This window comes from Eptatretus burgeri, chromosome 20 (assembly GCF_056783735.1).
Source record: "Eptatretus burgeri isolate ZD-2024b chromosome 20, Ebu_testis_v1, whole genome shotgun sequence".
Classification (NCBI taxonomy): domain Eukaryota; kingdom Metazoa; phylum Chordata; class Myxini; order Myxiniformes; family Myxinidae; genus Eptatretus; species Eptatretus burgeri.
The window spans coordinates 1,988,629-2,001,279 of record NC_140980.1 but is presented as its reverse complement, the minus strand read 5'-3'; the positions used below and the strand labels follow the sequence as shown (position 1 = coordinate 2,001,279).

Genomic DNA, 12,651 nt, shown 5'->3' with positions numbered 1-12,651 from the left:
CGTGAAATTTAGAATTTCGATCAAGCCAATTTTAACTGCTTATCCGAAAAATATTTTTTTTTCTTTCCTTTTGGACGTCTCCCTCCCATGTAGGACAACAATAAAGTGGGAGAAGGCATGGTGCTGACATTGGACTCCATCAATTATGATCAATCGGGCACTTACCAGTGTGAAGTCACGGTACCCTCAGTTCCGGGTCTGGAAAAGGAAGTCAAGGTGGATGTTCAGGTTGAAGGTACATAAGTCAACCACCTTATGATGTCATTTATTTTATTTAAGAGTACATTGTTTCTGCCACAGTTTACTGAGGACCACTCTTCGATTCTGCATGGTATATTCCCATAAATCTATGTTTTTTTCCTTTTGTTAATCATCAAAGGAGACCATCATATCGTGGTACTCTGTTCAAAGGGTAGACTTCTTGAAAGGGCCATTAACCAAGGGGTAGATTGTTTTTTTAAAGTGGACATGAATCCAGCTGTCCTGCCTAATAACATTCACTTGTGGCCATTTAAGTTCTTGTGATATTTTTTTGAAAAAGTCCATCGTGTGCCTGCACCTCGGCTAGATTTTAAATTCCTGATCAGAGTTAAAATTCCTGCCTAACTGATGAGCGGCACGGCATCACAGCATAGCTGTGATACCAAATGCGATGATGGGTACAAGCTGCGCATATGAGGGACAGACACAGAGATACGGACATAAAGAGACATACAGGCAAACACAGAAAACACAGATACAGTTCTAGAATACAGATAGACACACTGACTCTGTCCAAACTTCTTGTTTAGTATTAGCTGTGGAATTGCGACAACTTGTAGTACGCGACAATACTGGAAACTGGATGTGGCACAGGCATGATGGGACAAATGTCCATCATTTCTACCTTAAATATAGTTTTTATAGCTTGTGATTCGTAAAAGGTGAACTCATACAAATTTAGATAGCTGTTTCCAACATAAAACAAGTACAGTATGAGGTACTCCCATATTCTTATCTTTCTACCAAAATGAATAAATATTTGTATTGCAGGAAAGCCAGAGGTTTTCCTAAAAATGACCAAGAGCAGTGCGAAAGGCATTAATTTTGAGTGCATGGCCAAAGGATACCCCACACCAAAGATCTCTTGGAATGTTGAACAGTTACCTGTGAGTATGCACTCCAGAATGTGTCTCATTATTAACCATCTTGTTCACTGCACAATGGATGCTTTACATTGCGATTTCTATTGACTTTTAGTGATGGTACTGCTGTTATTGGTGTTCAATTACGCTCATGCAAGTGTGTTGATATTTTATTTTGACAACCAAAATTCAGGATTTTTAGGGTTCAAAGCCATTACATTGTGGAACCACAATGCAATCGAAACCTTCAGGGCTCCTGTTTGTTCAACTTATTCAATTGAAAACAAATATGAACCGATATTAAATAATATGAACCGATTTTTTAAAATATAAACCGATGCTCAATAATATGAACCGATCCAGACATCCATTGGGACCATGCTCTGTGCAGTGTTGGTGCTGCCTAAGCAGTCTCCTTGGCTATTGGGCACAATCCTGGACGGGCCGCCACTCTGACACAGGATACCAGCAAGCTGGCACTCATTTTGCTGACCTCAGAAGGATGACAGGTAGAGTCAACCCCACCTGGTATTAATTCAACAGCTGAGTGAGATTTGAACTCAGGATCCTGGGATCCCAAGCCCACCACCATAAAATATGAACCGATTTTCAATAATATTCTTGCGGATTCGCGCCCGCCGGCGTGCTGACGGCCACGTAACTCGAATCGCGGCACGTCGCCCACCGGACGGACAATCCAGTCGTGACCCTCTCGGACTAACGCCGGGAACCAGTCACGGGTGGACCTTTCGGTCTCATCACGATCGTGCCGATCGGCCCCCGCGTGGGATAGGGTTGCTCGCCAAATTCGACCTACCTAAGTACCCACACGGAGGGTAGACCGGGCGATCGCACCTCGCCGCAGGTCGACTTCGGACACAGGCCACTTTAAGCGACCCGTTCCGTACTATCGGGATAACCGAGCGGTGTTATTCGTCGGCCTCGACGGTTCGATTAATTATCGGGCGTTTTAGCCCACGACCAACCCTTTACGTGAAGCAAGATGGAGATTCAATGAAAGAAAAGACGAAGCGAAGCGGGAAAACAGTTCAACATGAAGCACATTTATTTCGCGATGAACGGTTTCCGCCATATACAATATACAATTCCACCAAAAGCAAATGTAATAGAAGAAGAAACACAATATTACACAAAAAGCAAATGCAACAATGCAGATCTAACCGACTACCGGGCACACGGCAACACTTATACAATTTTACTTCACAGACGGCGCCGACAACACATATTCCCAAAGCAAAAGAAAAGGACCACCCTCAAGGATGATGGGGGCAGACGGCCTGGGGCCGAGACCGCGTCGGGCCTACCCGTCTGATGATGAGACGCGAAGTGGCGGTGGTGCCTCAACTCCGCGGGCCTCGCGGACAGTGTCTGGTAGGGGGTGGGAAAGGGGCCCCCTTTGTCGCACTATCTCAGCGCGGGGGGAAACAGGAGGGGGTTGCTGATGCTCGGGGGAAGGAGGATATCACCCTGTCTCGGGTCCCGCGGCGAGCGTCTCCTCCTCGACCTCGGTCGCGTTGCTGGCCTCTCCCTCTGCAGCTCCCGGCACCGACGCGAGCACCCCCTCGTCCGCCTTCGCCGCCGTCACCTCTCTACAGCTCCGTCTACTCGCCCTCTCCGTCTCCTCTCTTGGCTCGTCCCAACTCTTCACTCTTGACTTCTCCCACTTCTTTCCAGCTCCACCGACGACTCTCTTGAACTCCGCACAACACTCTTTACTGACGAACGCAGCCGTTTATATAAGCCCCGTGGCTTCGCTCTTTCACCCTTGACCCTTTGCCTCCGACCCTTCACCTCTCTAACTGGCTCCCCATTGGACCGAGGAAAAGTGGGCGTGAATGCTTTTTGATCCATGAATTTGCATATAGCGTCCTCACTCCAACGCCCTGGAGGCGGGGCCAAATCGCCCCAGCTCGCCGATAGGACGGAACAGAAGTGGGCGTGAGTCGTTTTTGATCCGTTTTTTCTTCGGAAAGTCTGTGATGTCTCTGAACACGCTGCTCGGTGCGCGCCCTACACGAGTCCAGCATCGGCGCCCACAAGTGGCGTGGGAATGACGGTGATGCGATGGTGGCGAGTTGTGACGGTAAAGGTCGTGGCTGTTGTTGTGAAGCGGCGTTGTGGTTGGTGGTTGTTGTTGTGAAGCGGCGTTGTGGTTGGTGGTTGTTGTGAAGCGGCGTTGTGGTTGGTGGTTGTTGTGAAGCGGCGTTGTGGTTGGTGGTTGTTGTGAAGCGGCGTTGTGGTTGGTGGTTGTTGTTGTGATGGCTGTTGAGACGTGGTTGGTGGTGGTAGTAATGGCGGCTGGTCCAAAATAAAGATAGTAAAAGAAAAACGGCTATCCTGAAGAGTCGCAGCCCGAGTGAATGACATTTATTCCCTCTAGACAACGGGTTTGGGCATAACTACACATATACTTACCGAGATATCTCACCTAAGGGACCTGAATGGTGGTTTGCGAATTTGGTCAACCACAACACTACCCCCTCCCCTTTTTACAGACTCGTCCCAAGTCGTCAAATTTTCGTGTGCCATCATGTGTAGTTTTCCCCTAGTACATTTTACCTACGGATCCCTGAGTGCGACATTCATGGTATTCGTGTCCCCAAAATAAATAACCTGAGGGCTGCGTAACTACCTAAACAAACTCACTCACACGGACGACTTAAATAAAATTGCCGGCGCTAAGACAAACATGCCGGGGGCGCACTCATATTTACAGTACATCTTAACCTTAACTTACAAATTTTACACTACAGTACATCTTAACCTTAACTTACAAATTTTACACTAAACCATGGCCCAGGATCAATGAACTCTGCAAAAAGAAAGCAGTTAACAGGGAGCCAGGCTGCTCGCATGTAGTCTCTGGCTCAAAACAATGCAGGTGACAGGGAACGTGGCCGGCTGCTCACACGCAGTCCAAGGCCTTCCCTTTTGAACTGAACGCAGTGAACCACAACGGTGCATGGGCTGCACAAACGTAGTCTCCGTGCCAGCTCAAGTGGCACACGCAATGAACACAACGAATGGATGGATGAATGGATGGACGCAAACACGGTGCACGGGCCGCCACTGCAGGCCCGTGTTGTAGCTGCCAACAGGGCAGTTCTTGCAGCTTGCAAACTGTTGCCTTGATCCTGGCGCACATGGCAATGAACGGGGGCGGGGGGCAAAGCAAAAATTGAACGGGGCTGGTGAACAGGGGCAATGGGCATGGCATGGCAAAGGCAGCAGGCAAACACAGCCCGCAGAAGAAGGCCGCTGCAGGCAAACACAGCCGGCAGACGATCTGGCCGGCACAGGCCTTGAAGTACCACAGCTGCAGACGATCCGGCCGGCACAGGCCTTGCAGCACAGCAGCTGCAGACGATCCAGCCGGCACAGGCCTCGCAGCAAAACAACAGCTGCCGATGAAGTTGGCCAGCCTTTGCCGTTCCGTGGAGGTTGGTGGAGGGAGTGCGGTGGTGCTGGCCACTTGGAAGGCGGGCTCGGACCTACCTACCTGTCTCCCTCCCACCTATCGCCTTTGCCTGTCACTGTACATACCCACTCCCTTAATTTGTCAAACCCCAATTTAGCCCCAACTTTTTTTTTTTTTACTTTTTTTTTTTTACTTTTACTTCCCCACTATAAATCGTCCCCTAACCCCCTTTATCGTCCTTGTTCGGCTAACCTATCCTGTCACCTAGCCTACTCCCAACCCCTACGTTCCCTTCCCGGAGGGGAATAAGGGAGAGCTAGCGTCCTGTGTCGAGGCCCAACGAAGCCTCAGAATGGCCTCCCCAGAGTTCAGCGATCTATAACACAAAGTGGGTCCAGCGGCCCACGAGAGTGAGGGGATGGATGGTGCGGAGGGGTACATCTCCTAATCTACCCTAACCATTGAACTGTTAAACTACCCCGGGGCTTTCAACAAGCGCCTCTCGCTTAAACTATTGGTTCTAACAACCCAGATTCCCGTCGCCTGTGTTGGTGTCCTCACAATTTCGGGCCTCGCCCCCCAATTTTCTTTCCGTGCCCTCACACGGTCTCATGGCTGGGACACGTGGCTCCCTTCGGCAGGCACGACCCTCTGCCGATTCTCCGACGATGGCACCCCCGGGCACTACACTGCCTCCGAGCCTACCAGCTCCCTAAACACCGGGGAGTGCCCCCCATGGCACCTCCCCTGAAACGCACACGTGGCAGGCTGGCTTCCCAGGCCCCTTTCCGAGGGTCACCCGTGCCCACAACACTGCCCACGCGGCTAATGGCGCCCCGGGCCCCCGCACCAAGCAGGCGCACCCGTGCCCACTACGCTATCCCGGCCCCCCATGGGCCCTTGGCCTACCACGGCCGACTAGCCTGGTGCCCGGGGTACCCACTCAGCGATACTCACCTTTCGCAGCCACGCTCCCAAGCCCGTCAACAGGGCTCCTGCACCCCTCCAAACGGGTTTCGAGCCTACACTCCCACCAACAACAAAACGACCTCCATTTTGTAAATTTGACTAACCCCCTAACTCACTTTATACTGACCCCGGGGTCCCTTGGGCGGGAGTCACTCCTCCCCCCAATCACTCATCGCACCATGCATTCACCATTCGCTCCACTCACACAGACCCGCTGGCCTCACTCACTCACCAAGCACATGCTTCCACTTCACTCACCAACTCTTCAACACACTCACCGCTGAACTCTGCCATCCTTCTAACTACCTCCCCGAACTAACTCGTGCTCCCACGTCGTCCCTTAAACTATAGCACGTTCCTTTTAACACTACGTAGCTAAACTACGTCCCCTCTACACATTCACAAGTCTGTCACTGTTCTCAAAATCAAAAAAAAAACTTTTATTTCCCCACCTAAAGCTCATCTAAATCCCTCTAACTAATCCATTCCACGGACTCCATGAGGACTTACCCCTGCCCCATGAAGTCGGTCTAACTAAGCTAACCCTTCCCCCTAACTAGTTTCCATCCTGTGCCCTAGTCAAGGGGGTCTTCCACCCCTTGCCCAGGAATCCTGTGCACCCGAAAGTGAGGCTTGCTTTTTTCTTTTTTTTTCTTTTTTTCTTTACATGCGCAGCACCAGCGCGGCAACTCACAGCTCGCGCACGTTGCACCTGCCCGTGACGTCATGCAGCTGCACGTGTTCCTCGTCCCTCCTTGGACGGTACTATCCGGCAGGGATACCCTTCCTGCCGGATTCCAACCCCGCGTGCAGCCATGACGTCACCGTGCCCATAAAAAAAAAAACACAAGCCCCACGTCTCGAGGGGTTCCCCACGCGAACACATGTGCTTTGCCCGTTGGAGCTTCACACACACGCCCGCGTGGAGAACCCGTCCGGTCCAAATCCATAATCCTGCCTAAACTTTGTCCGTCCGCGGGATCGGCAAATCCACCGCGTGCGTTTCCGGACCGGGACTTCACTCTCGCAAGCGAGCACGTGGGGGCCTCGTGCGTTGCACAGCACGGACCTCGTGCTCGCGGCTGGGCGAACCCGGCACGGTCCCCGAAACAACTACAGCCGCTACTCGGCTTTCTTTCCTCTCATGTCGCCGTCGTCGCCATTCGACCCACGCACACCTGCGTGTTACGACGCTAACACACCTCACCATTAAACTCACACCGGGAGACGCGGCTGCATGTTCACACATGCCCACCGACATCTCCCTTACATACCGCTCTCTCACACACACGGTCTCCCTTGCACTCGGCTGTTCACTCACGCATGCTACCTCCCTCGCACATGTGGCCCCACGCACTCGCGGCCTTTCACTCACTCGTGCCGTTTCCCTCACACAAACCATACTACTCACACACGCGGGGGCACTCATCCGCGGTGCCTCATCCACACACCGTCCCTCACTCACACACGCGGGGGCACTCACCCGCGGTGCCTCATCCACACTGGCCGTTTCATCCACACACACGGCCTCTTCCACTTGCGGTGCCCCTTTTACACACGGCGTGCTGGGAAGCACGTACTCCGGCACAATCGCCACCACACCACTCACACACGGGGTCGCTTCCACACACGGGGACGCACTCACACCTTGCACCACACACACAGGGACAACCACACTGGGGATTCGTGTCCCCACAAGGGTCTCCGGGGCCTCTATACCCCCCAAGCTCTCCGTGCGCCTGTCCACAGCACCCGTCCCCTCAACCTCGCAAAGCACGACCGAACCTACCTGGTCGTGACTCGCCTCAAGGGGGAATACTCCCTCCTCTCGTTCCTGGATGAGGCCATCCAGCTGCTCGCACCGGGCCTCCACCCAGTCCACCAGCTCACCCCATTTGTCCTCCACTACCTCCGTGTGTGTGTGTGCGTCACTTACCCCGTCTTCATCGTGCAGTCTTCCCTCTATCGTTCCCATCTCCCGTGTCTCTGCCAACTCAGTCACCTCTTCACCCTTTACCTCCCTTGTCTCAACTATTATTTCCGTCTCTTCCCTTATCTCCCTCGTGCACGTCTCCGTCACTCCAATTAGTTTGTCCCTCTCGGTTACCGTCACTTTTTCCGTCACGACCCTCGCCCAACACGTCCCCCGAATTATTTTTTCACCCGCCTCCACCGCGGGCCCGACAGCCGTTGCACCCCCTCCCAGCTCGTTCGCTCCCACACGTGGAGTCGCCATTTTAAGCTCCCTGGTCACTGCCTTCATGCCCGCCTGCAGGCTTCGGCCCATGTTCTGTGTCTCACCCCGCAGCTCTTTCATTTCTTCCTTCATGTTTGTTTCCATCTTTTCGTTCATGCTTTTTATTTCGTTCATTTGCTTGTTCATGTTCGCATTCATCTTCGCTGTCATTTCCGCCAGCATGGCGCATAGCTGGGCCATGTCGGGTGCGCTTGGGTGAGCCGATTCGGCAAGGATCGGGGGGTTTTGGCGGAGGGGGGGAGGGGAGGTGTCATACACCGCGGCCGCCGCCGCACCTATTTCGGGCTCTGGGTTCAGTTGGGCGAGTTCGTGTTCCTGCACAACCAACATTTCCTGCACGGGGATTTCATCCTGGACCATGGATTCTACACATTCTACATCCATTTCTAATACCCCCGGCTCCCGCTCGCCTTGAGACGCCATCTTATTTCTCGTAAAGGGTTAATTTAGCTCGCTCGTAATTTGGAGGGAATCGGGGGTCGCTCCTCTCACCCCTGGACCGATTCCCGTGAATTTAGCTGGAGACAGGAGAGCCCGTTTTCCCGTTCTCCGATACCAGTGCCGCGAGGAGGGCGATGAGTTTATATCGCACGACCTGACACCAGTGTTGCGGATTCGCGCCCGCCGGCGTGCTGACGGCCACGTAACTCGAATCGCGGCACGTCGCCCACCGGACGGACAATCCAGTCGTGACCCTCTCGGACTAACGCCGGGAACCAGTCACGGGTGGACCTTTCGGTCTCACCACGATCGTGCCGATCGGCCCCCGCGTGGGATAGGGTTGCTCGCCAAATTCGACCTACCTAAGTACCCACACGGAGGGTAGACCGGGCGATCGCACCTCGCCGCAGGTCGACTTCGGACACGGGCCACTTTAAGCGACCCGTTCCGTACTATCGGGATAACCGAGCGGTGTTATTCGTCGGCCTCGACGGTTCGATTAATTATCGGGCGTTTTAGCCCACGACCAACCCTTTACGTGAAGCAAGATGGAGATTCAATGAAAGAAAAGACGAAGCGAAGCGGGAAAACAGTTCAACATGAAGCACATTTATTTCGCGATGAACGGAAAGCACACATATTCAATTCCACCAAAAGCAAATGTAATAGAAGAAGAAACACAATATTACACAAAAAGCAAATGCAACAATGCAGATCTAACCGACTACCGGGCACACGGCAACACTTATACAATTTTACTTCACAGACGGCGCCGACAACACATATTCCCAAAGCAAAAGAAAAGGACCACCCTCAAGGATGATGGGGGCAGACGGCCTGGGGCCGAGACCGCGTCGGGCCTACCCGTCTGATGATGAGACGCGAAGTGGCGGTGGTGCCTCAACTCCGCGGGCCTCGCGACCAGTGTCTGGTAGGGGGTGGGAAAGGGGCCCCCTTTGTCGCACTATCTCAGCGCGGGGGGAAACAGGAGGGGGTTGCTGATGCTCGGGGGAAGGAGGATATCACCCTGTCTCGGGTCCCGCGGCGAGCGTCTCCTCCTCGACCTCGGTCGCGTTGCTGGCCTCTCCCTCTGCAGCTCCCGGCACCGACGCGAGCACCCCCTCGTCCGCCTTCGCCGCCATCACCTCTCCACAGCTCCGTCTACTCGCCCTCTCCGTCTCCTCTCTTGGCTCGTCCCAACTCTTCACTCTTGACTTCTCCCACTTCTTTCCAGCTCCACCGACGACTCTCTTGAACTCCGCACAACTCTCTTTACTGACGAACGCAGCCGTTTATATAAGCCCCGTGGCTTCGCTCTTTCACCCTTGACCCTTTGCCTCCGACCCTTCACCTCTCTAACTGGCTCCCCATTGGACCGAGGAAAAGTGGGCGTGAATGCTTTTTGATCCATGAATTTGCATATAGCGTCCTCACTCCAACGCCCTGGAGGCGGGGCCAAATCGCCCCAGCTCGCCGATAGGATGGAACAGAAGTGGGCGTGAGTCGTTTTTGATCCGTTTTTCTTCGGAAAGTCTGTGATGTTTCTGAACACGCTGCTCGGTGCGCGCCCTACACGTGTCCAGCATCGGCGCCCACAAGTGGCGTGGGAATGACGGTGATGCGATGGTGGCGAGTTGTGACGGTAAAGGTCGTGGCTGTTGTTGTGAAGCGGCGTTGTGGTTGGTGGTTGTTGTTGTGAAGCGGCGTTCTGGTTGGTGGTTGTTGTGAAGCGGCATTGTGGTTGGTGGTTGTTGTGAAGCGGCGTTGTGGTTGGTGGTTGTTGTGAAGCGGCGTTGTGATTGGTGGTTGTTGTTGTGATGGCTGTTGAGACGTGGTTGGTGGTGGTAGTAATGGCGGCTGGTCCAAAATAAAGATAGTAAAAGAAAAACGGCTATCCTGAAGAGTCGCAGCCCGAGTGAATGACATTTATTCCCTCTAGACAACGGGTTTGGGCCTAACTACACATATACTTACCGAGATATCTCACCTAAGGGACCTGAATGGTGGTTTGCGAATTTGGTCAACCACAACAATATGAACCGATTGTAAATAATATGAACCGATTTTCAATAATATGAACCGATGTTCAATAACGTGAACCAATTTTCAAGCATACGAACCAATGTTCAACAACATGAACCAATGTTCAATAATATGAACCGATCGTCAATAATATGAACCAATTTTCAAGAATCTGAACCGATGTTCAATAACATGAACCATTTTTCAATAATATGAACCGATGTTCAATAATATGAACCGGTTTTCAATAACATGAACCAATTTTCAAGAATATGAACCGATGTTCAATAACATGAACCAATTTTCAAAAATATGAACCTATGTTCAATAACATGAACCAAATTTCAATAATATGAACCGGTATTCAATAATATGAACCGGTTTTCAATAATATGAACCGATGTTCAATAACATGAACCAGTTTTCAATAATATGAACCGGTTTTCAATAACATGAACCAATTTTCAAGAATATGAACCGATGTTCAATAACATGAACCAATTTTCAATAATATGAACCGATGTTCAATGACATGAACCAATTTTCAATAATATGAACCGATATTCAATAATATGAATCGGTTTTCAATAATATGAACCAATGTTCAATAATATGAACCGATGTTCAATAACATGAACCGATTTTCAAGAATATGAACCGATGTTCAATAACATGCACCAATTTTCAATAATATGAACCAATGTTCAATAATATGAACCGATATTCATTAATATGAACCGATTTTCAAGAATATGAACCGATCGTTCAATAACATGCATCAATTTTCAATAATATGAACCGATTTTCAATAATATGAACCGATGTTCAATAATATGAACCGATGTTCAATGACATGAACCAATTTTCAATAATATGAACCGATATTCAATAATATGAATCGGTTTTCAATAATATTAACCAATGTTCAATAATATGAACCGATGTTCAATAACATGAACCGATTTTCAAGAATATGAACCGATATTCATTAATATGAACCGATTTTCAAGAATATGAACCGATGTTCGATAACATGAACCAATTTTCAATAATATGAACCGAATTTCAATAATATGAACCGATGTTCAATAATATGAACCGAATTTCAATAATATGAACCGATGTTCAATAATATGAACCGATGTTCAACAACATGAACCGATTTTCAATAATATGAACCGATGTTCAACAATATGCACCGATGTTCAATAATATGCACCAATGTTGAAAAATATGAACCGATTTTCAATAATTTTAACGCTCAACATTATGAACCAATGTTCAATAACATGAACTGATTTTCAATTGTTAAAATGATTTGCATTATACAATATGTGTTTATGCTCAATTAGTCTTTCCTGCAAAATGTTCATTGAGGGAGTTTCATTCCACTCTAGAAGGAATTTGAATATGAATTTGAGTCAAATATCACTCAAATAGTGCAATATCTGGATGGTAAATTATTATCCATTTGCTTATGGATTTACAACATTTTGTCATGTGCCCGAGCGCTGATTGACAAGCGGCCAACACACAGCTCTCTGAGCTCAGATAGCAAAACAGTTATTACTTACCCTATGTTACATCAATGGGAATTTGCATATATAATTTGCAGATTTTAATCCCAAGGAGCACCAGGAGTGACACCACATGGTATGAAAGAATGACTAAGCAACTTAATGATATTGAGGATGATAATAATAGGAAGCCACAGACAATACATGACGAGGTCAAAACGAAGAAAACTAGAAAGCATCTCAAAATGGAAAGCCCATTTGATGACAACAGCTCAAATGGTGAAAAATTTATGGGCTGGCCACACACACACACACACACACACACACACACACACACACACACACACACACACACACACACACACACACACACACACACACACACACACACGCACCAATGCAAAGCCTCACCTCCCGCTGTGCAGGGGACGGGATAACAAAGGGTGAAATCAACAGATCGTTGATTGTGGTACAGAAACCGCTGTGGTAATTGAGTGGAAACTAACATTTCGGCCATGAGTGTTTCATCGCAGCAAAAACCCTTTTTTCATCCTTTACCATGTTTGCTCTGAAACGTCAACTTCTTGCTTCCCATGGCGGTTACCATACCACAAGGCTCAATCAACAGCCTGTTGGTTTCATTCATTGTTCTCCCTGGCCACTGATGCAGATCCACACGAGCCTTCATAAGTGAAACGAGTTTTTCATCAATGGAGCCTTTAAAGAAGTAGTAGTGCAAGTAGTGTCGATAATAATCAGCTTTTCCATTGGCCAAGTTTCCATCAAGTGACTATACTTACAAAGAAATAGGTCAAGTTTTTTGGAATTTCTTGCTTTCACCATATTGAAATGAGGCAGCTTCGACTGTCGGATAATGTTTGT

The 12,651-nt window shown here is 49.6% G+C and overlaps 1 protein-coding gene across 7 annotated transcripts in view; it reads left to right on the top strand.

Annotated features, from left to right (window-relative positions):
* Positions 1-12,651, top strand: part of LOC147008295 (cell surface glycoprotein MUC18-like) — a 153,995-nt gene that overhangs the window by 118,540 nt on the left and 22,804 nt on the right. For all 7 annotated transcript variants that reach the window (XR_015053460.1, XR_015053459.1, XR_015053462.1 and 4 more), the window contains 2 exons: positions 94-235; positions 1,033-1,148. Coding sequence is in view for 4 of the 7 variants with exons in the window: in XM_085865144.1 (XP_085721270.1) it covers positions 94-235; positions 1,033-1,148 (258 nt within the window). In the remaining 3 variants the exon portion in view is untranslated. The remainder of the gene's footprint in view (positions 1-93; positions 236-1,032; positions 1,149-12,651) is intronic.